The sequence below is a fragment of the Spodoptera frugiperda genome, chromosome 10 (genome assembly GCF_023101765.2).
Source record: "Spodoptera frugiperda isolate SF20-4 chromosome 10, AGI-APGP_CSIRO_Sfru_2.0, whole genome shotgun sequence".
Classification (NCBI taxonomy): Eukaryota; Metazoa; Arthropoda; class Insecta; order Lepidoptera; family Noctuidae; genus Spodoptera; species Spodoptera frugiperda.
In genome coordinates, this window is record NC_064221.1 from 3,221,389 (window position 1) to 3,245,764 (window position 24,376).

General features: G+C 36.2%; 4 protein-coding genes across 4 annotated transcripts; 1 reads left to right on the plus strand and 3 right to left on the minus strand.

Annotated features, from left to right (window-relative positions):
• Positions 1 to 660: 660 nt before the first annotated feature.
• Positions 661 to 2,880, minus strand: LOC118272602 (zinc finger MYM-type protein 1-like). Its single transcript, XM_050696277.1, has 2 exons — positions 1,114 to 2,880; positions 661 to 930 (listed from the first exon to the last, which is right to left on the minus strand). The coding sequence occupies exons 1-2, from the start codon at positions 2,600 to 2,602 to the stop codon at positions 725 to 727; spliced, it is 1,695 nt and encodes a 564-aa protein (XP_050552234.1). The 5' UTR covers positions 2,603 to 2,880; the 3' UTR covers positions 661 to 724.
• A 57-nt stretch (positions 2,881 to 2,937) lies between these two features.
• On the minus strand, positions 2,938 to 5,872 carry LOC118266141 (zinc finger BED domain-containing protein 4-like). The gene is made up of 2 exons (XM_035579517.2): positions 4,101 to 5,872; positions 2,938 to 3,081 (listed from the first exon to the last, which is right to left on the minus strand). The coding sequence occupies exon 1, from the start codon at positions 5,843 to 5,845 to the stop codon at positions 5,000 to 5,002; it is 846 nt and encodes a 281-aa protein (XP_035435410.2). The 5' UTR covers positions 5,846 to 5,872; the 3' UTR covers positions 2,938 to 3,081; positions 4,101 to 4,999.
• Positions 5,873 to 15,172: 9,300 nt separating this feature from the next.
• Positions 15,173 to 17,738, plus strand: LOC126911107 (uncharacterized). Its single transcript, XM_050696278.1, has 2 exons — positions 15,173 to 16,290; positions 16,524 to 17,738. Exons 1-2 carry the CDS (start codon positions 16,182 to 16,184, stop codon positions 17,705 to 17,707), a joined length of 1,293 nt encoding a protein of 430 aa, XP_050552235.1. The 5' UTR covers positions 15,173 to 16,181; the 3' UTR covers positions 17,708 to 17,738.
• A 181-nt stretch (positions 17,739 to 17,919) lies between these two features.
• Positions 17,920 to 21,874, minus strand: LOC126911108 (uncharacterized). Its single transcript, XM_050696279.1, has 2 exons — positions 20,089 to 21,874; positions 17,920 to 19,435 (listed from the first exon to the last, which is right to left on the minus strand). Exons 1-2 carry the CDS (start codon positions 20,413 to 20,415, stop codon positions 18,554 to 18,556), a joined length of 1,209 nt encoding a protein of 402 aa, XP_050552236.1. The 5' UTR covers positions 20,416 to 21,874; the 3' UTR covers positions 17,920 to 18,553.
• Between the last annotated feature and the right edge of the window lie 2,502 nt (positions 21,875 to 24,376).

Here is a 24,376-nt window from a genome sequence, read left to right on the forward strand (position 1 = left end):
CGTACGTTGTGATGTGATTCTACGAGGTGGTTTGGTTTTCCTCAACCATTCCATGATGCGGTTTGGCATTCAATCGTGTCGTTTCGTTTGTCCATCAATCTTGTCGTTTTATTGTTTGTGTTTCGTTGTTCTCTCTTGGTTGTGTCTGGTCGAGGCAAATAGTAAATATGTAATACTCAACTATTTCGTTAAATCGTCAATGTTGTTATATTTTGCGAGATTCCGAAAAATTATAAATGTCTGTGGAATTGGATGAATTGGTTGGTCTCACTGTTGGGTGGGTCAGAGATTATCTTTATAGTTGTTGTGGGTCGCTAGGAAAGTTTTAGTTTCCAAAGGAAAAGTCGAAGTGTTCGTTATTTTGGGTGGACTGAACTGACTACAATTCGTTACTACATGTCTATTTATACTAAGACTTATCATATTGGTCTCACGACCCTTATACCAATTAACTAATCAGCATTTAACTAAGGACTCAAACTTCCCTTGAGAAAGGTAAACAAGACATAATATGTCTTGTTTGTATAAGGGTATAGAAGCAAAGGTGACCATCTCCACTTTTAGTGGCGTAGCGTGCGTTGGCGGGACCCCGTATAAAAAATTGTTTGGGGGCCCTTATATTGTTTGGGGGTAAAGATTTTTCACAAAAGAAAAAAAATATTGTGAAAAGAAATATTTATTTATCATAACATAATTTAACCATTTTACAAATAAAAATCAAATTTTAAATATTCATTCTCCTTGCCTTTTTTTCGGCAAACTGATTTATTAAATCATTTATGGCTGATGATGATTTTAGTTTTTCTAAAGTTTCTACCTCTATGGACAATAGTGAGAGGTCTGACAGCCGTTCTTGTCCCATCGAAGTTCTTAAGTAATTTTTTATCAGTTTTAATTTTGAAAAACTTCTTTCAGCAGTTGCGGTTGTAACTGGAAGAGTCAAGAATAAAAAGCATGCTGTGATTACCTCGGGAAAACTAGATGCAAGACTATTGAATTTTACTAGCAATAATTCAATGAGTTCTTTGATGGAATAAATTTTTTGAATTTCAGATTTTAAGCATGTTTTTAGAGCCTTTAATTGGTCACAAAGATTAACTGAGATGTCCTTACTGTATTTAACCGACAGTTTTCCGGAAGCGATAAATATCTCTTCGTTTGAAGAAGATAGGAGTTTCTCCGGTTGTAATATTTCGAACATACTACTCAGGTCGCAAAGGCTCTGAAATCTTTCTTTAGTTTGAGAAATTAATATATCTAAACAACAATAGTATACATTGACTTTGAAATAGGATTCCGGGTCGGAAATTCTCTCATCTTGTGATAATTCATCAAAAAAACGCTTCGTTATCTTTCGCCTACTGTTTTTAAAAACAGTTGTTACCCCCCACTCTTTTGCTAAATCTTTGGACTCATTTAGCAAACTATTAAATGAAATCTGATTTCTTAATTGGCACAGTCTATTTAAAAGATTACTTAATAAAATACTAGATTTCTGTAAGTCATTATTTTCATGCTGTAGAGCTTTAGAAATAGGATTAATAATTTCAAATAGTGAAGAAAAAAATGTAACGAGCACTAAGAAATCATAACTCTCCAAAATATTAATTATATTTTTACATTCTTCACGTTCATCTTTTTTATTTGAAATTAAATTTAGTTGGTACAAAGTTTTCATGATTAGTAAAAAATTTTTCTTTACCGCTAATAAAGCGTCGTTCCTAGAAGACCATCTGGTTGGACATACCTTTTTGAGGGTAATCAAATATTTTTCAGATGGATCGTCACTTAGCATAGCCCAGCGTTTTATACTATTGCCAAAAAAAGTATATATTTTTTCTAAATTATCGAAAAAAGTCGATACTTCACGAACGTGTCTCGCAGCATCGTTTAAAACCAAGTTTAAAGCGTGCGCAGCACAATGAACATAATCGGCATTTGGAGCATGCTCTTTTATTAGGGTTTGTAATCCTCCATAAACACCCGACATAACATTTGCTCCATCGTAACCCTGTCCTCTACATTTAGTCAAATCAATTCCATATTCTTTAGTCAAATTTAAAATGTCAGTTTTCAGACCTGCAGCACTGCAATCGGTTACTGCTATAAATCCTAAAAAGGACTCACAGATTTTTATTTCTTTAGGCACATTATCATCATTTTCTGTAACCGAGATATATCGAAAAACTACAGAAAGTTGGTCAATTTTTGACAAGTCTTGTGTTGTATCCAGAATTATTGTCAGAAATGGAGCTTTTTTAATTTCTGAGATAATATTGTTCCTAACGGTGGTACCAAGCAAACTAATAATTTCGTTTTGAATCGTAGGACTTAAATAATTTATTTCGCCTTTCGGTTTTAGAAGAAGTTCTTTTAAAGTTGCATCATAGTTAGATAGCAAACGTAAAATTGCCATAAAATTTCCAGAATTAGAATCATGCCCTCTCAAAGATAGATTACAAGATGCTAAAGTAATTATAACATTAATTATACGATGCAGTACATCTCTCCAGAATGTAATTTTACTATTGATTTCACTTTGCAATAGAGTATCGATGGTATTTCCTTGCAACCAATTATTATAAGAGAGTGAGGCATTCATATGCTGCTGTGACTTTTCATGGTCAAGTATAGTTTGCGTAAAATTGCTTCTAACCGAAACACCGTTAACCCAAGCAGAGGAGTATGATTTGTTTTGACGATCTGCTAATAACCAACAGAAGTGACAGTACGGTTTGTTTAAAACGTTAGAATAACATAACCATGGTCTTACAAGTTTTATGCCTGCCTGATTGAAATATGAATAGTAATAGGCCGAAAAAGGTCGGTTACTTTCTGAATCTTTTGGAAATGGTCCTTGTGGTTTAAATGGACCCAATTTAAAAATTATTTTTCGTTCGCATTCAGATAAATTGTCACCAAAATTTCCTCTATCTGATGAAATTATATTACAATCTTCAAATATATCAGAATCGTTGACTTGGTGTTCTTCAATTTCTGGATGGACATCCGATGAAGTATGTGCTTGGCTTTCTTCTATTTCCGAATGGATATTTGACGAAGAACGTGCTTCAGAAGAATCTAAAAATAAACGAGTATTCGTTAAAAAATAAATACGAATGCTTTGATACTAAACTAAAAAGAGTTATATATAAATAAATAACTTTACTGAGGGTCACAGTTAGAGAGTGTTCAGTTCAGACGCATACAGACTCTACACTGATAAAAAAGCTAACTTGACTCAAGAGCCAAAATCTTGAACCAAGAAACTCATTTGGAAGAAAATGAGTTTCTTGAATGAAGAGAATAAATTCTTGAGTCAAGAAATTGTTCTTGATTCAAGTAAATTTTTCTTGTCTCAAGAATTTATTCTCTTGATTCAAGAAACTCATTTTCTTCCAAATGAGTTTCTCGGTTCAAGATTTTGGCTCTTGAGTCAAGTTAGTTTTTTTATCAGTGTACGCGGATTGTGCTCGTATTAGTAGATACAAAATCACCTGCGGCCCGTCCGTGCGTTACATTACACCTGCGTGCTATTTGAACGCAGCGCCTAGTGTAGTGGCCATACGAAACGAGAACAACCCGAAAGCGAGTCTGCACATCTGAAGTTCTCAACACGCAATTTACGATACGATACAGACTGATAGACAAACAACAAAACAAATTGATCCTATAGATAAGTTAGAGTTTTGGTTTTTTTTTGTTTCGTGGCACGGAACCCTAAAAACAAAATTCACCCTTCGCTACAGGTAAATAATAAACCAACCACGCGTATCTGACCACGCAGATCCACATTAGCGTCGTGTAAAATAGTACTTGTGTAAATTAGTAAGTACTTCGGTTTTTCGAAGAACTAATTTTACAATTAGACATTTATTTTTAGACCTCATCCGTTTTAAGATTTTTGCCAAACCAATTTCATGTAAAAGTTTAATTAGTAAGGAGTCTCCAATATCTTTTTTAGATTTTTGGAACAGTAGTTGTGAAAATCGAGGGGGGGGGAGACCACTTTTTGTGACGGACAGATTGACAGACCGAAATTAAAAGATTTCCTTGTTTATCACTACGGACCCCGAATAAATGGGTTGAGTAGTACTTACCTTTCCAATCTAAATCACTCACAGTATCTTGTCTCTGAAAAAATGAAGAAATTTTGGGCACTTTTTTTATAACCTCTTCCCTTTTCCGTTTACTTTTTCTTTTCTCAGCACCGCTGGGATAATCTCTTTTCCTTTCACTCATTTCTCTTACAAATCGCTACTAATATTGTTAAACCAGAAGAACAATATTGTTTGTACTGAATTACAATGTAATGCACAATTACATAAAACGCGTGAATAAACACTGCACTGCACTCCGTGGTTTAACATCCAATGTAGAGTATGTACGTACACGTATATCGCGATATCGACTTTATTATTGAGGGATTCCCCGCTGAGTTGCAGATGAAGTAAGTAAAACGGGGAAGTCCCGCAGCCCGCCATAACGTTGTAGAGTGTTGCCAACTTTTGAACGCACGCTTAAGGCGGGATAAAAAGTAATTGCTTTATAGAATTTTGTCATTTGTAAAATAAAATAAATTAGGAAGTTTTTATTTCTTTTTCCTTACACACTTTGGGGCCCCCGTGGCCCGGGGGCCCCGTATAATTGATACGGCAGATACGGCGGTAGCTACGCCCCTGATTACGGGTGTATAGTGTTGTCGGATAGTAACGGCGGGCAATCGAGTCCAGGGGTCTGAATTTTGTATTTACTTTCCACCATAATAAGGGATCATCACTGATAGAAATACGTTTTTCTTCATTGTATTCATTAAGTAAAGCCTTCCAAATAAGAAATTTGTCCAAATCTGCATGTTCCTCGGATGTAGTATTATCATCATCGCTGCTCAGTAATATATTTGATAAAATTGTTTGGACATTGTTCTTAACATTGCTAGATGTGCCAGCTATGGGCGACGCTAACCTTGCTCGCTTTTCTACAGGAACGTCAATATTTTTTATTCGATTTGATTTGATTTTTTAGTTCGCACACATAATTGTAATTGGTGTACAGTACAATTGATATCAGGTATGTCAGCGAGTCTCATTGCTCGTATCATGTTAGATCCGGAATCGCGAACAAAACAGTGAATTTGGTCATTTGTTATGCCCCATTCCATTAACATTTCATTAATTTTTTCTTGGATTTGGTCTCCTGTGTGTCTTTCATTAAATGTGTGACATTTTAAAATAATTTTTATCCTTTTAAAATTTTCGTTGATGCCGTGAGCTGTTAAACTCAATAACGATACATTTGAACTAGGTTCGCTCCAAATATCTGTAGTAAATGACATTTTCTGAAATTGTTTCAGCAAGTCTTTTATATTCTTCGCTAGTCTTTCATATAACTCGCCACAAATATTATCTGTGAAAAACTGTCTTCCCCTTAACTGATAATTCGGCACCATGAACTGTAAAAGTCGTTTAAATCCAATACCTTCCACGAAATTGAAAGGAAGGTCTTGCAATGCAATCATTTCAGAAATATATTTATCTATCTCTTTAGATTTAGGATTAGAACTACACCATTTTTGATTTTTTATAAAAGCCTCTTGGACAGTTATTTGTTTTTTGACCTCTTGAAGAGGTGTTGTTGAAGTCGTAGGCCGTTGTGAACATTTCTTTGAAGATTCTAATTTAATTAATTCTTCATATTCAGTAGCATGCACCGACTTTAAATGACTTTTTAAAGAAGAAGTGGTACCTCCCTTTCTTGAATATATCTTCTCACAAAGTTTACACTTTGCCGTAGTAGCACAAACTTCATCAAAATAGTTCCAAATAAAACTAGTTTTTGGTTTCATTGTTCAATTCAATTAAATGTGTCACATTCAATCGTTAATAAAACACACCAACACTTATTAACAACTCTTAAGTTTACTTGAAACTCTACCACACTTGCTATTCCAATTTACTTCTCCAATGTTCTTCATTTTAATTAAGTAGCTAGGAATAATTATTAATCTAAACTAACACATTATTTACAACTTAAAAATACCAAAAAAATAAGGAATAAAAACTGACTTAAAACTAAAATAAAGGCAATAGGCGTGGTTAGGTGTGGTTAGGCGTCGAAGTACTCGTCCGCATCGCTGTCATTGGGGAACGTTCCCAGAAGACTGGCCGCATTGCCACGTTGTATGGCAATGCTTATCTTTTGACCGAAGAAATAGCCAGCCTTCTGGTCACGCGTAGAGTCGAATAGCTTATGTGCAATTTCTCTATATAGAGAATGTGCACCAGGACCCCATGGCCCAAGTGTTTCGACCCCAAACGGCTCAAAACAATAATTGCCAACTAAGTTAGAATATTTGCGCCGCTTGAGGTCCTCTGCCGCGGAAGCAGCCGCACCAGCGCATGCAGCAGTACTTAGGAGATGAGATGGCGCAAGGGTGTCTACACACGTAGCGTCCCACACCAAAGGCCTACCCATCTTCCAAGGCAGCAACGACATACCATCTGGTCTCTTGCCATCATCACGTACCAAACCATTAGGTTCTAATACGGCTGGTACGCCGGCTGAGGCGAGAGCACGACGAATAATGTCGTTGATGCTGGCATGACGACATATGCGGCCTGCACTTCTACGACATGAAAGACCATGGTGTCCCGAGCCATCGACTCTTTCTCCACAGTGGCAACAATGCGGAGAGACACAGGGAGCACCCAACCGTAAGCACACAGCTAGCCGGAACGTAATGTCATCCAACATAGTTCCTATGTAGGGTGACGGGAGCGCCTGAAGCCACAAACCTGATTCCCACTCTCACACAGCCAATAAGCGAGCTCGCTCTGCAGCATTAGAAGAAGAGTTGATTAATGACTCACGAATAATACTGCACAGCGGCACGTCCCATTGTCTCTGAGAAGAAGGGTGAACAGGTAAATCAGTAAGTGGACAGGCCATTTTCCAAGCTTCCACTGCATCAGTCAAACACGGCACCTCAAAACTAACCAGTGATGGAGAAAGAATTTTCCTGACTAATTCAGAGGTACTGTGGACCGATGAGAGAAATGCTGGTAAGCTAATACTTGAAATTTTGCGGACGCCGAGCCCACCCATGCGAATGGGAAGGGTAGCTTGTTGCCAAGCACGGTCATCCAAAGCCACATTAAGTATGGATGATAATGTGTGTCTGATAATTTTGTCTACATTTTCCAAAATATGTGAATTTTTCCATATATGAGATGCGCGGAGAATATAAGTAAATTTTGGTCCAAAACAACAATACCGAATCAGAGTGAAAGCCGAATGTGAGTTGATTTTGTGTAGTCTATCCGAAATATTATTGAAATTTTCTATTTTGTCTTCGATAAATGAAGGAAAACATTCATCGAATATTGGGGAACCTAGGAGGTGAAGTGAATTTTTATCCTTAATTTTGATATTGGGAGCTATTTCCTGAAATTTTGATAAAATCGTTTGTCGGTCAGTAGAGTTAGGTATATAAATTTCACATTTAGATAAATTTAGGTCAAGGCCAATGGAATTTAGTCTTTCTTTTAATATGGTAAAATCTTTTAAAACAGTGTTGACGTCACCTCCTAGAGTTCCGTCATCTAAATACCATACGTTAAATGACAATGCCAGAATCTCTATAGAGCTCTGCCCCACCAAAAACTATATTGTACAGGCATGCCAAATGTAGCATTCTATTGCTGCTCTATTAGAGATAACTAAAAACAGGATTAAAAGCCTTTAGAGCTTGCGGTTTCTATATAAATCTAAGAACAAAATATTACATTTAGGTTAGGTACCAGTTTAGATTAATTGCAGTTATAATGGTAGAAATAATTAAATTAACTGCTTTATATTATTACAATGCTATCATAGGGTGTTTAGCTATGAAAGGAAGGAATGTCATCACCAATATCACCTTTAGTAATCCTGCTTTTAATTCATAATCATAACGAAACAACAATGTAAACATAACAGACAGAACGAATGTCAAATAATGACTTTTTGGACATAACTGACACACGCACGCCAATGACGTTTCGTTACATCTAATCACTAACGTTGAAACACAAAATAATGATTAGAATATGCATTCATTATAATATATATTATAAAAAAAAAAATTAACTAACAGTATGTATTTATACCAAATTCATATTAAAATCCGTACACATTACATTAATAAATCTTTTTTTTTATTGAATGACTCTTTGTGTTCCTTTTGCAAGCGTACTAAGAAACGCAGATGGTCGCGATAAATACAGGAAATAGGCCTTGAGTTTTTAAATACTTTTTATTTTCTAATCTTTATCCGCAACTTTATCAGAATTATAATTAAGTAACCAAGGGTCTTATTTTCATTGCTTAATATTGATTAATTTACATTTCTTGTACATTGATGAAATTAAGTGGGGCAGGATCTGGCATTGTCATTTGGAATTTAGTTCCCGAATAATAGGATTTATGGCTAAACTAAAAATGGCAGGTCCAAGAGGGTCTCCTTGTTGACAACCGACGGCCGATTCTATTAAATTGTCCTTATATAGTAATTTCGAAGGGTTTCGGTAACATTGCCAAAGAAAACGTTTTTTATGTCAACCTTTAAAATGACCTCACTTTGATTGCTATTTATAAAAGTAGAAAGGGCATGTACCGCAGCCTCGCAGCCCCCTTTGGAACCAAAGCCTAATTGTGAGGGCTGGAATTTGCTGGCCAACGACTCATTGTAAAATGCACAGCAAATTTTGGCTGCGATACGCCTATAGGTGCAACCTACGGCAATGGGACGAATACCGCCATCCCTCTTCCGCAGGGCACATAAATAAGCCCCGTACAAGACGTCGATGACGGACTCGTTCACATTGCCGGAGAGCATTAAATTAATTAGGGCCGTCAACTCCCTCAAAAGGGACTCACCAGCTTCCCCGGCGCTTGAACACGTTAGGTCCTTTAGATGTTGAGGGGACAAGCCGTCGAGGCCGCCGGCAGAACCATTTCGAAAGGAGTCGATGGCCCCACGAACCTGTTGGGCAGTAATGGCGAGGGTATGGAGTTGAGGGTTTGGTGGGTCAGGGAAAGTGAGGTCATCTGCCGGGGAAGGGTGCTTACTCTGCAAGGCTGTAACAGTCTCTGCAGAGTACGCAGCGACCACGTCACTGCTAAATAGAACCCTAGCAGCCCCACGAATATCACCATCTGCTAATTTGGACTCTACATGATGCAGCAAACCTTTGTGAGAGAAGTGTACACGTAATTTGGGATCGAAAGGTTGTGTCTTCAAAAAACAATTATCTTTAATTTGGGTTGTTAAAGTTTTTTTACTAGCCAAATCTTTCTGCACATGTAGAATCCTAAATGGGAAAGTTAATAATTGCTCCCAAGCACTCGGAGAGTTCTCTCGGGCTACAAGAGCAATACAACGTGCCAAACTTGAAGCCACGGATGCTCTCGCACCTCGAGGAACTCTCTTTAAAATTGGGATTGAGTTTTTGAATTTGGATAGAGTTTGCCAAAGTTGAATATTTTGAACAGGGGAGTTGGGGAAGGAGCTGAGGCTGACACTGGGGAAGGATCCACATTTTTGTGTTTATGTACCTTGCCCAGATGTATCCTCAGACCCCGTTCACCCTTAAAAAAACGTGCTTGAGAGCAAAGAGGGCATCTTACCAGAGTCCCATCCAGGAATGCGGCAGGTTGACTGGCGCTCTGACCGGCGTAGCTGCTGCTTCCAACATCATAAGGCATATAGCCTGGACTATAAAAGTATACTTAAGATAAAAAAGATATAAAAAATGCTTAAAAAGATAAAAACACTATTTACACTACACGACATTGACAAAATCCGTCAAAATATTTAGCACTAAAAAAATTAAAATGTAATGGCCATCTTGTGGCCAGTACTCCTTGAGGCGCCGCGCGCCGCTGCGTCGCGCAGAGCCGCGGCTCGCCGCGCAGCGCGATGCGACGACCAGTATGTTGGCTTTTACAAGTGTTTTAGGTATTCAACAGCCACGGTTAGGATACTTTGTACCAAGACGCAAGTCGCACCAGTTAAGCCAGTCACAATACCGCGTCTTGAGCTATGCGGAGCGTTAGTTGGTGCTAAGATCGTAATACATCGGTTATACATAATTTCGTATTATTGTAAGCATTTATAATTTATTAGTGTAAATAATTTATTTATTGGCTGTCACTAGTGACACGACATACATCCATATTATGATGAAACTTGAAACTCAAACGCACGAACAAAACGATTGACCCGATCCCGAATGCAAAACAATAATAAATGAAAGAGTAATTGACAAAACTACGTGGAGCGGGGGACGCGCGACAAGTATAAACAAGTTCGTGACTGCGGCCATGCGCCGCCCGCCCCGCACCGCTGTGCGTCGACCTCTGATATAACCTCCGATTTAAAAGTTTCGGAACCGAAACCGAAATCGGAAGTGTAAAAACAATCGGAAGTTCCGACTTTTCGGAATCGGAACCGAACCTCCGTAACATCCCTGCTTTGCACGTGTACTGCACATCCTACACCTCCGAAATTTAGATAGCTCTGGCATGTGTGTTCGCAACACCCGCTTTTCTTAGTTCCTCAGGTCTGCCGTGATAAAACTAAAATGCCGTTATCTGCAAAAGTAATTTTTTTCAATAACGCGAAAAAACCGCGGATTTTTTTTAAACGGATGCCACTTTTCGATGACAATTACCTATTAGAAATTTGAAGATACCAAAATATAGATAAAATAGCATACTTTCGAACTACCTTACCCTATCATATCGTAAATATAATTTTATTTCATGAAAAAGCTTTTTTTGTGTTTTAGTTCATCAAAGATGTAACAGAAATCATAATGGATGATAGACTAAAACGCCGCTACGTAAAGCGTAACGGCGTTTTAGTGTATCAATTTCATAGCAAATTATTGTCTATTAAAATGCAAAAAAATATCTCTTCAATGATTAGCTAAAATGGCGTTATTGCACATAACGACAATTTAGCTAACAATTATGTATTTTAGAACTAATTCATGTTAAACTTTAGTGCGGTTAAATGCACTTTACTGCTTTTAAGTCTGATAACCTTTAGATGCCTGTTAATTAAAAGGATAAACTTGAATCAATGTTAAGCTAAAACGTCGTTAAACTGAAAACCTGTCACTTTAACGACATTATAGCGTAACAATATAAAAACAATGTGAACTATTTCCTTGCACAAAATGAATTAAATTTATTGAAATTTAAGATATTTTTTAAATAAAAGTCCCAGTTTTATCAATCAACAAGTATTTATTGTTAATATGTACCTAGATACCTACTTCTTTATTGCTTTTCAAATTACACATAATTATGCTTAAACTTATAACTTTCACAAACTTTAGGTACTTATATTATTTAGATTTTTTAGGAACTTTTAGTTCTACAGAATAACACTAAATCACATCAGTTATTTATCAATATTAATTAAGCAGGTACTACTTGTACTTTAAATAACATAACATAAAAAAAACATACAAACTTCAGTCTTTTATTAAACCTGAGATATCAATCAATTAATACTAAGTCTATTATAATCTTCTCTTTGAACACAAAACTTTATATTTTCTAGTATCATATAAAAAACAATCATCAACTAAAAAACAAAAACAATAGTATTCCTTATATAAATTTTAGTTCTTACTTTTTACTTACATTTATTAAAACCTTCTTGATAAACTTTATAAGTTCTTAAAAACACAGTATCCAAAATCGTATCACAGTTACATTACATAAAATTATTAAAAGTTATTATGCCTATGTTTGAAATTATTAATTAAGTAGTTAAAATCAGTCTCAATAAACAAACACTAGGTACTCTATATTATTGTTATTCTAATCAGAACTTGTACCGGAATGTTCATTTTTTCTTGTTGGTAAGTTTTTCCAAAATAACAATTTGTGAGGGGGAATTACGTTCGTTAGGTTTTTAAGTATATCTGCTTTTCTCTTAGGTTCTATACCTTTCGGTTCACTTCTAAATTCTAACACCATTGCACGTGGGTTTTTCAAATATTTATCATTCAGGAAACGAAGAGTTATATATGATGCATCATCGAAATTATTTTTGTACATAAGATCATAACTTTTACGTACGAAACATACCTCAACTATATTTTTTAAATAAGCTCTTGGACTGGATGTTTGAATCCTTCTTTGGGACACGTAGTTAGGTATATTTAAAAAGTTTTCTGGCAACATAGACTGAACGATGACTTTTGATTTATTTATGGAAGATACACACTCTTCAAAATCTGTAAAATCATAAAGCTTACCTTTTTTCTTCATAGCCAACTCTACCTGGTGATGCACTTGATCGCAACTCATAAAAGTGTGGCCGGGTTCAAAGTAATGTAAAGTTATTCTTTGTGTGGCAATATCTTCACTATTAATCATATGAGTGAGCATCGCATACAACAGCCAATTTTTATTCTGTGAGCTGCAATTGTCGAGCCAGATGTGAACATTTTCAACATCTCTGTTACGCAATAGAAAATAATAAAATGCTGACATTATATCTTCCTGCTTTCTCCCTGCAATGCCATCATGCCATATAACTGTCAGGGGTTTAAATTCTGCGGTAATCTTACCAAGTGGTGCAAAGGTTTGATTGTAGGCTGAAAGCCGTAGACAGAAAATTGCGGCTTTAAACATCTCCAATCTAGGTAACATAATTACTTTTTCTAGATCAGAGCTATAAAATATTTGTGTATTATTTTGTTCTTTTTCCTTATGTGTTGTGTACAGATCTCGCGCCTTTGTGTATCGTTGATGATGAGTACTCCAATCCACACAAACTGTACACTCTTCAAGTATCTGGACTGTGGCGTCATGTGATGTTTCCTTTTTGTGGAAATTATAAGCCTCGCACAATTCACACTCCTCGTTACCGAGGGCGGTAAAGGATATGTTCATACTTTTTAAATGTGACCTGTATAAGCTGTAGGAAACTTGTCTATCAGGGTATGTCTCACAAAAATGTTTATGCATTTGAGTTTTATTAATATCACTTGGTAGATATCGTCGCAGAGGTGCATGTTCACGCCTATAGTGTGGTTCTAACGGGTTAAACGATTCAATGTGTTGATTCAGTAAATTGCGATCAAAGGCAGGTGTTTTCTGGTGTTTGCCACGTTTATCTATTGAAGAATCAGTAAAAGTTTTATGTAGTATCCGGTCATTATTTTTCAAATATCCTAGAGTAGTAAGAAAAAATATTTTGCATACATCTTTTTGAGTGCCATCTTGTTTTTTTAATACAAAATTTCTTTTTGGTTTCCTTTTAGGCTCGCTCGTAATTTTTCTTTTTGGCACTGCTACGTAAGTGTGTGCATCAACAAATGCATGTTGCTCCTGCCATGACATATCCCAGTATGCTTTATTAATCGCCTCTCTATCCTCTTGGTTCAGTAGCGTCATACATTTCTTTAGGCACTTTTCATTGCACCCAGGTTTGACACAATGTTCGCTCTTTTTTTTATTTTTGGCATCCAATCTTCGCTGTAGTAACGGGGTGTTATATTTCCTTCTTTTTTGGTGTGGTTGTAGTATACCTGACAACGTAGAGCAATAATTTCCATCAACGGAATTACAGCGCTTGCGGAGGCATAGTCGCTCGGGCGTAGTTTCCATACAGGTAGCACCGATAGAGTTTCTACGTCTTCGTTCCAAATTAAAAAAACTCCTAACTCCGTCATCCACAGGCATTAAAGAACAGTAATTGGGCATAGTTTTCTCACTGGTAGCACCAGTTAACTCACGACATCTTTTTGTTAAAGTCTTTGTGACCTCATCATCATTGCTTTTCAGTATTTTCTTCTTTGTTTTTCTTGTACTTTCAGATATATCAGACATGTGGCTTTCAGAGGAATCAGAAGGGCAGTAATCTTTGTCAATAACGGAGTCGTCTGAATCAAAATCAAGAGGACTATTTTCACAATATGTTCCTTGCAAATTTAACGGGATTTCTTCATCAAGCGGAGACAAATCATTTGGTGACATTATTTCGTTGCATGTTAAATCTATTTCGGTAGGATCATTTATAGGAATTTTATGCGGTAAAATTTCCAATTCGTTGAAAACAGACTCTGTACTTAAACTCAAAAAATGATGTGAATTATATGTAACTTGTGTCTCGCAAAACGTATCAAATACGCTGCCGGTCATAGAATAGGGCTCCGCGTATATTCTGTTAACAAACTCAGTCAGACCAGGGCCAGGTTTTTTTTAGATTCGGTTTGGTTTGGATTTTTCTTATCCTGAGGAATGTCAGGTTTTCTTGTAGGTTTGGTTTGGTTTGGGTTTTCCTTATCTTTAACCATATCTAAAATAGTTTTGGCTCTGTTCCCAGAGTTTCTGTAAAAAGAAAATAAAATACTAAGTGTGTGTACCTAGGTAAATATTACTAATTTTAAACCAACTATCTCATCATGAACATATCGTAACAAAATAAGTATAACTTAGTGCGTGAAACAAAACAAACTTTATCATTAATAATATTTAGGATTTACTAGCAAGCAAACTATAATATATGTATTTGTGAATGTTTATTTCAGTAAAAGTGCAAATGTAAAGTAGGTTACCTATTTCATAATAAACTCAAAATTAGTATGAGCAAATAAAAACTAACTTACCTAAATCGATGGCTCGCCACCCAAGCAGCACACAAGCGTTGGTATCATCCATAAAACAGCCTATTTAAAACTTATAATTCTTTAAGAGACTTACAAGAGTGTCAAAAAATTATTTTCTCTTTACAAGAGGGGATTATCAGTTATTATACAGCTCAATCTTTATAAAGACTGTATTATGGAATCGGTTTAAGCTTAGGGTGTCTTAATAGAATACCAAAATTCTATAATAACACTTGAAGTATTGTGTGACACTTCAAGTAGTGTTTTATCTTTAAAGCTGTATAAAGGCTGTATTTTGTATGAGATAACTTCCCCATTACAGCTCTAAGTGTTATCATTGTCTCACCCGATACATTTTTCTGTACAATGGTACACTTCAACACCGTTACCGAACTTCGTTTTAATGGCGTAATTGTAGACCATTGTAACTACATTAGTTTTATAATTTCTGTCAGAGAAGGTACTATAATACTAAAAATGTAAATACCAGCTATAATACAGCTTTAGTCTTTTTTAGTGACTCGAATCTTGAACTTCTTTTTAATGGCTTAATTGTAGACTATTATAAATACACTAGTTTTATAATTTCTGTTTGTGAGAATATAATAACACTAAAAAAATAAATACTAGCCACAGGTACAGCTTTAGTCTTTTTAACTGACAGCTGTCAGCACAGTTCTTTAGCAGATTCATTTAGTGAAAGCTAGCAGTGAAACTAAATTAAAATCAATAAGTATGTGGAAAAAAAGGAAAAGATCTGGTGCAATGAAAAGGAAAATTGAAAGGGAATATTTAAATATTTGTAATTTCCAACCAAGCAACAGCGACAGCGGTGAATCATTACTTATTGACGAAGGAAAAGATGTATTCACGAGTCAGACAACCTTCAGTCAAGTGTCAGTTCCATCAACGTCCAACGAGGGTTCCGTAACAAAAACTATAAATATTTCTACAGATAATCACTAAAGTTGTGTGGAAAGCGTGAATTCAGTTCAAGTTTCGGAAATTTCAAATGATGTTTCTTCATGCAGCATCAGCAGCACAAGTAATTCGAATGATGAGGACGACGAATTTAGTAAAAATCTTTTATTTCGTCAGCAAATAAAAGAATGGGCTATAGAAAAAAATATATCTCAAGCAGCTCTGAATGAACTCAGTAAAATTGTAAATAACAGATTTCCGGGATTATTACCAAACGACGCTAGAACAATTTTAGGCACCGTCAGACAAATAAATATCAAAACAGTGGGAACAGGCGAATACTGGCATAACGGTCTTACTGTGCCTCTGAAAAATTTGCTGGAACATTGGACAAATTTCCCAACTGAAGTTACTTTAAATTTCAATTTCGATGGCCTTCCCATATTCAAAAGCTCCAATAAAGAGTTTTGGCCGATTTTGTGCAGTGTATTTGAAAGACCTGATGTTGAGCCTATTGTGATTGGTATCTATTTCGGTATTGGAAAACCAAATCCAATTGAACAATATTTAGAGGATTTCGTAAACGAGATGGAATATCTAATAAAAAATGGACTATATATTGGACAAGCAAAAAATAAAGTGTCTATTAGATTAAGATGTTTTATATGTGACTCTCCAGCGCGAGCGTACATTAAAGGTAACTTCAAAATGAAATAAAAAAAATCAATTTGTAATCGACCAATGTTTTCTAGAATCTTATGGTCACCAAAAACATTAACATATAGATACAAATACAGTGCAATAAGTTTTTTCTATTTTGTTTGCTTTTCTTCTTTCCTTTCAACTACTGTTAGTTGAGGTAGACTTTCGGCAATTTCTTTTGTGTAAATTGTGTGATAACTTAAAAAATATTTTATTTAATATTTTCAGGTGTATGCAACTTTAACGCCAAGCACGGCTGTTTAAAATGCGTTACTGTTGGAGAATATTCGCATACATCTCACACAGTGACCTTTCCTGATTCTAATTGCCGCCCTAGAACTGATCAAGAGTTTCGTGCAAAAAAGTATGGACCTCACCACAAAAAAGACTCTCCTCTGCTGCGACTATCTGTAGATATGATAGAAGACTTTCCAGTGGCAGATTCTCTACACCTTGTGGACTTAGGAATAACAAAGCGACTATTAGTGGGTTGGCGCAACGGTAACTTTGGGAAGTACGTAACCAAATGGAGTGCCAAAGATGCCGAAACTGTTTCCAATTTTCTAACGAAACGCAAATTGCCATCTGAAATTCATAGGTCGGTGAGAGGACTAGACTGCATTTCTCATTGGAAAGCATCGGAATATAGATCTTTCTTGCTTTATTTGAGTATCATAATACTTCCAGATGTATTACCAAATGACGCACTAACTCATTTTCTGGCATTTTTTTGCGGAATTACAATATGTTCGAGTGAGAACTACAGTAATTTTCTTCCGTTGGCAAAAGAGCTTCTTCAGTGTGTTTTTGTGGACCATTTTAAAGACTTTTACGGCGAGGATTATATGACTAGCAACGTTCACAACGTAGTACACATCACGGATGAGGTGCAACGATTTGGCCCACTTCCTACATTTAGCGCGTACCCTTTTGAGAACAAGCTTTTTTCAATTAAAAGGATGCTGAGACAGGGTAACAATCCTCTTGCTCAGGTGGCGAAAAGATGTAGTGAAGTTTCAAAAATAACAAAGAACAGAGAAAATCAACAACTTGAAAATCGTGAACCTTTTGTAACCACGAATAGCAGGAACCTAACTGTACTGCATCTCAAAGAATATATAATTTCAACAAAATCTAAAGATAAATATTTTTTATGTAATAGTAACGACGTTTTGGAGGTAAAAAAAATAAGTGTTGTTAGCAGTGAAATAAAAATATATTGTTATAAAATTTGGGATTTGGTAGAAGTTTTCGAAAAACCAGTGAAATCATCGTACTTGAATATATTCAAAGCTAAATTACCTGCTAGGCGGACAGACACTATTGTTGGTCCCCAAGACATAAAAATGAAATTGGTGTGTACTGAACACAATAATCACTTATACTTCGTACCTCTTTTGCATACAGTATAAAAATAAAAAATAAAATTTGTAATCAACATAATGGTTTATTATTTATATCCGTTCAAACAGAAACAGTTTTTACAGGAAAATCTTAGCTACGCCATTACTAACTAGTAAAGCTACTCATTTAACAAGGTCTAATTTAACAGCTTGGCATAAACTGAAAAGATATGCTTATAAACTAAGTTTTAATTTTTTTAAGGACAATCACAGCCACGAGATTGCGTGTATCGTTTAATTATAAGTTTTGTCTTAAGGACAATTACAGCCGCGAGATTTCGTGTTTCGCTTAAATTATAAGATACCTAAGTAAAATCTTAAGGAGGATCAAAGTTACAAGCATTCGTGTTTTGCTTAAATATAAGTAAATCTTAAAGACGATCACAGCCACGAGATTTCGTGTTTCGCTAAATTATAAATATCTTATGGACAACCAAAGTAAGACATGGCTATCTTCTTCGATAACTACTTCTTATTCTTCGATATCTCCATCTTCCTTTTCGTTATCGTCATCTTCGTTTATTTCGTCTTCGTCGTCGGCATCACTTGCACCCATTTCCTCTTTGTCGTTTACATTTTTTTCATTTTCAACTTTATTTTGATTCATAATTTGGTTTAATTCATCGTTCTTAATAACATCTTTTTTCTTATCATCAGTTTCAATTTGGTTCATGACTTGATCCGATTTGTTGTTTGTCAAATTTTTCTTTTTCAGTATCGTCTTTTTAGTTTCATCTTTGTTCTTTTCTTTTTTTTCTTTTCCATCAGCTTTATTTTGGTTCCTGACTTGATTTTCATGATCTGATTTTAATTTTTTAGATTGTAGTGCAACTTTTTTCGTTCCGTTATTGTCTATTACATCTTTTTCATTTTCATCAGTTTTATTTTGGTCAATGACTTTTTTCCTTGATCTGATTTATTTTTAGTTAGACCTTTATTTTCTTGTGTTACTTTTTTTGTTCGTCTTCGTTTTGTTGAAGCTCTTTCATTTTTACTGAGCTTCCTCTTTAAAGAATTTTTTAAAACAATTTTAAAAAAGTTTTCATTATTTTCTTCGGTATATGTTTTATCCCACAAACGTATCAACTCATAGAAATATTTCAGGATGTTTTTATATCCTTTCAAACCAATTTTTACATCTTCACTATTCCTACTGCCACCTGTCCATGAGCATTTACAGAGAAAGTCTCGGGAAAAAAACATATCCAATACTTTATAACCGCATGTTGCTCCATTTCCTTCAGAACTTGAGCAAACAAAAGAAAATTGCTTTAATAATTTATTTTTTTGAGTTTTATCAGAGAGTAACAATTCCATTTTTTCTAGTTCTCGTATGGAGTCGATTGGTTTTATTTCGAATGTTTCCCTCTCGAATAAATCTGCCTTGGCCAATGGAACGACATCTGTACTCATTTTATTTTGGGTTTTGGAAAATCCATCTTCTATTTGAATGGAAAGACTTGCCACTTTATGAAAAAGTTTTTTTTGGTTGTCTATCAGTACCTTTATAGTGTCAGACATATTATTTTGATTGTTTAAAATTAATTGGAGGCTTTTTTGAATCTGATTTAATTCGGTAGTTTTCTGAGTTTGATTGTCGACTGATATTGATGCCAACTCAGACTCATCTACATAATAAACAACATTCTCGGTAGCAGCAGTTACTTCAGCCGGAGGTAATGGTGTGGACATTGTTACGACAGATGAAGTTGAAGGTTCCTCTGATTGTGAGAATGCCTGGAACCATTAAAAAGACAAATTATCGCCGATGTCATGAAAACCATCTAGAAAGACGCGTACGGCGTAAGTACAAATTTTATTACGCAAATATTATTGAGCGTGCGTCAAAATTTGGAGATATAGCGTGCTTACAGACGAACGACAAACCAGCGATACTGCATCATCTTTCTTATCTGATCGACGCGTAATTAGTATTTAAACAGAGAATCGTTTGCTGTCACCCTCTGAGCTTGATACCTACTTGCAACGCGATTTGAGTTCCAAAAGCGATTGAGTTGAATGAAACATGTTGAAATAATAGAAGAGAGAGAGATAAGACCGGTACAAAGTCAAAAGTGTCAAGCTTGGCGTCCACTTGACTGTACTGTATGTACAGTCACGAGCAATAATATGTATACAACAAAGAACTTTGTCACATTAAAGCTTCACATCAGTGTCACAGAAGTCATTCAATATTGAAATATGACATAGTCCTATGTTGTATACATATTATTGCTAGTGACTGTACATCAATTTAAATGGGTAGGTACGTAGAAAAAAAGCGCCACGTACATTATGTAAGGCGATTTTAAGATTGTTGTTATTTAAGTAGATTTTTTTTATCGTTGATTTTAGGTTGGTTTTTAATTAAAAAAATACTTGGTACTTACCAACAACTGGCCTGCTAAGGCGTTAAAATTGGTGTTATTAATTGTTGTTATGTTACTTTCTGTCACATTATCAATCTCTGTGTCGCTATTTTGAACCATAATATCTAGTTCTCTGGCTGCTTCTTCGTATGATGATAATATCCTTTTTACATTACATTTTGACGCAGACCAGTTATTAAGGGGTATGGAGTTTTCGTTTCTCACTAATTTGTTAACATCCAATCTTTTTCTAGGCCACCGTAAGACTCCTTTTGATTCCCATGAACTTGGGATTATACAAAGCTTTTTTTGTCCTTTCTCTAACGTCTCTATGATTTTAAATGGCATGTTTTTCTGAAAAATATAAAAAGTAAGTAAAACAAAAAGTATAATACCTACACAACACACTTATAGTACTACCCGGTTCAAATGCTATTATACCTGTCCCTCTTACTCTCCGGGCATGATAGAATTGAGTGAAAGAATTAGAGTAGGGCTTCAGCCCCTGATTCACGAACCGTCGGAAACGGAATCGGATTCGAATTCTGTGCTTTGTTTTTGTCTATTCTATAATGAGTGACAGAGACAGGGCATACATTCCGCTGTCGGGAGCGTTTCCGACGGTTCGTGAATCAGGGGGCAGGTTTCATGTTATGCTCCGCGCGCGCCGTGTCTGTACACACGCTGTATGCATGAGTGACGCTCCATTCAAAAAGGTCGTGTCCTAATAGCATTAAAACCGGATAGTACTTCGAAATTCTTCACAAAGTTTTCTTAGTGTTATAATCAAAACTAACATTTTTGTCAAATCACACCAACGTAATACTCGATACTTTTGGAAATTCTTACACTTATTACCTATGTATAATTATCATTTACGTTTATGTAACTTTCAATTATGAGCTTTAGATGAGTTGATAATTTATAATGACATAATTTATGTACTGTATTTCAACTACAACTCACTATAACGTACTATAACTGTCAAAAAATGGCTCTGCTCGCCAATATACACAGACACACTAACGTCGCGAGCGGCAGCGCAGCAGCGGAGCGTGCGTGTGGCGGGCGCGGGCTATATTACCTTAATAAATGCAAATTACGTATGTACGCGTGGCCGGCGGGCGGCGCGGGGTGCGTCTCGTAGCCACGCATGAGTCGCATGACTGGCGCACCGATATCACCGATAAATTTTGTCAGTGTTGTGCGTGCGACGACGCATAGGTACGGGCGCGCTCACATACAAACCGTTTGCGGTGCCTATCTATGCCTATGTATAAAGTCAGCGTATGTACTCATTTGTTTCTACTATGCCGCTACTTTGTTAATACGACTGCGTTCCAGAAGAAGCGCTTAGCATTGGACCGTTATAAAATGAAGAAAGTGGTGCAAAGGTGGTAGTGGCGGCGTCACTGGAACCTCAGGAACTTTAAAGTTGATACAGGATCTCAAGACTACAAGCGCTAAATATCTAAATTAATGTAAGAGGAAATCCCTGTATATTCAAGACTGACACAAAAAAGTCAAACTTATGAATTCGTATGGCTGACAGATGACAGCGTTACTTTCCTTTTCAACTACGTCCCTTTACGATTTATTTATTTATATATTTCATCCGTGTTGGACTTTCCCTATAGGTACTTCGTTTTTTTAAGATTTTTTTTTCGCGCCACTCGCACGAATGAGTGATAATTAGATTCAAAGTAGTACCTATCAGTCGTAGTCAAGTAGTACCTAAATAGTACATACTTAATAGTAATCAAAAGTAGTAGGCCAAAACTAGTATAAGGAGTAATTTTCAGATTTTCTAAATGAAGGTTGACTATGACAAGGCTTTCGGAAAATTGATCACTACGTTCCTATTTTGAATTTTTTTCTGCCAATTTGCCGCAAGAAAGCTATCCATGAGCTCATAAGCGAACCAATTTGGTTTAAAAATATCATCTGTTGATGATCCAGATCGAGTAGAGTCACTAATTTTCTTTCTGTAAAGGCGATATGTGCTCATTAACGATTCTCGCTTTTTTTTTAAATCTTCGATTGAGAAATTCATTCCCATATTTTGTTGAATGGTGCGCCATGCATCAGCTAATAAATTTTTATTTTTGTGGTCCTTTCGAGTTGCGTCCCATATTATTGGATGTGCTTGATAAAGTTCTATAAATTCTATTACTTTTTCATTTGTCCAAGCCGGTGACGATTTTGTGGATGAGAAAGCCATTCTCGCTCGACGTATGCACTCGCTGCGTGTTGTAACAGAACTGAGCAAAGCGCCAACGTGTGGACAGATCGCGAGCGTTGGCGCAGATTCCTTTGATGAAACCGACACGAGCCGGCCAACTACCAACGCTCGCCCTAACGTTGGGACCAATGCCATTTTCTAGATCCACACGTTGGATGAATAGCGTTGGGGCCAATATTGGGGCCAACGTGTGGAGCCGGCGTTAGTGTGAGATAACGGCATTTTAGTCTATCAATGACGGACAATACATTTTTGTTTAGTTTTGAAAATGCCGCTACGGGTTTGTAACATACGATAAGTCAAAATATAAGTGTGTCAAATATTAACCAATAATGCCGTTAAACATCGTTAGTCACGTTTAAGTCTAACATTTTCAATTAACGGCGTTATAGTCTAAAAAAAGGGAACTCCTTTAATAAAAAAAAGAATACCAATAAAACAGTTAAAGTACGTTAATCGCAATGTAGAGTACAAAAGTCTGTTAACGGCAATCTAGGCAAGTAACCATATATATGTTTTGTGATAAAAATATCAGTTAATGAACCTTTTTTTTTTTTTTTGAGGGGGGAAAATCATCCAATGACTTTTCTCGCCTTGGGCGAGGCGAGAGGGAGTGTCAGACTCTTACTGACTAAAAACCACCCCGTTCCTTCTCCTGCTTTTCGAGCCGGAGCCCCGGTAAACCCGCTAGGTAGTCCGCAGCTCCGGATCAGGCATCAGCCCTATTGGGCCCCATCTGTGGTGGTCTGATGGCTCTTTGAGGCGCGCGCGGAACGCGACGCGCCGCACGCACGGGTCTGGTTCTGTTCGGGCGATGAGCTACCCTTGCTCGCCGTCCGCAGGCCCGCACTTACGGTGGCCGGAGATCGTCTCGGGATCCCCTACGCCCGGAGTGTCTTTCGCGACGGCTGGGGCGTGAGGAGGTTAGTTAATGAACCTTAGCGGCTTTATAGGCTCACAAAGTTACTTAGCGTTATTTTTGCTTATCACACACGTCAGAAATGTGTACTTAACGGCATTTTAAAAAATATTATTTCCGAAACTATTAAAGATAATGAAAATTTGACAACACAGATCGATAGATAGATCTTTTTCTCATTAATATGGCATCAAAAAGTGAAAATCGACCAGATGTTGGTTAACGGCATTTTAGTTATACCACGGCAGAGGTACTGCAGTGGCACCACCTTTTTTGGTTTTGAATACTGGAGCAATTTTTTTTCGTGACGTAAAATTATTTATTAGGCCCCGGCCTAATCGCAGACGAAATTCTTTATGAGTATTTGGCCGTTCCGAATGAGTTGTCATATAAACAATCTTCCAGCAAAAACCATAAAAGTCGATGCCAATTCTTGCGAGATTTGCGCCCAAGTGGGTATGAAGCTCTAAAGTGAACAAAGTGATCAACTCCTCCCATAAACTCAGTGTACTTCTTGATTGAAAGAGGACAAAACATTTTTTTTTTTTGGTACCATCTTTTTGTTTCCGCTCAATCATTTCCACAGCTCGAGGATTGAATGCAGTAAGGTAAAGTCACCAATCATGGACAGTATAAGCAATTTTTTTTCGTTTTCGCTTTGTAGTTTTTTAATTTTACATTAGATATTCTTTGGAATTTGGAGGTAACTGAAAAGCTCTTTTCTTAATCAGTATTCAATGTTTAATTTCCGTTTAATACTCAGTACAATAAAATATTACAAAAAAACAATACCCCTACTTAGACACCAGCAATGGACAGTAATAATCCAGTGTAGGACACCCAATTATTGACATAATCTAATTATGAACATCCATTAATGGACAGTAGGTAATACAACAACAGTACAATAGTAGTTTGAACAACAAGGTAGTTATCGAAATACAAATAAGTAATCAAGTAAAAGACAAAAGTATTCGTTATTAACGAAATGCTTCTCTTTACGCAATCCGGCCAACTATGTTATTAATAAAAAATAAAAATAATCGAACATTACTAACAATATCAGTCTTCGATTTGTAGTCAACATTAGAAAACCGCTATAAAAATCATCATTTCGTCTTAAACCAACTTTAAACAAAATAAAACAT

Bases quoted from the DNA above. Each gene is read 5' to 3' on its own strand.
- LOC118272602 (XM_050696277.1), bottom strand. From the start codon at position 2,602: ATGAATGCCTCACTCTCTTATAATAATTGGTTGCAAGGAAATACCATC. The intron at 931-1,113 runs GTAAGGACATCT...TGACTCTTCCAG, and splicing joins AAAACTGTCGGTTAAATACA to TTACAACCGCAACTGCTGAA.
- LOC118266141 (XM_035579517.2), bottom strand. From the start codon at position 5,845: ATGAAACCAAAAACTAGTTTTATTTGGAACTATTTTGATGAAGTTTGT.
- LOC126911107 (XM_050696278.1), top strand. From the start codon at position 16,182: ATGGAATATCTAATAAAAAATGGACTATATATTGGACAAGCAAAAAAT. The intron at 16,291-16,523 runs GTAACTTCAAAA...TAATATTTTCAG, and splicing joins AGCGCGAGCGTACATTAAAG to GTGTATGCAACTTTAACGCC.
- LOC126911108 (XM_050696279.1), bottom strand. From the start codon at position 20,415: ATGCCATTTAAAATCATAGAGACGTTAGAGAAAGGACAAAAAAAGCTT. The intron at 19,436-20,088 runs GTAAGTACCAAG...TAATGGTTCCAG, and splicing joins CCTTAGCAGGCCAGTTGTTG to GCATTCTCACAATCAGAGGA.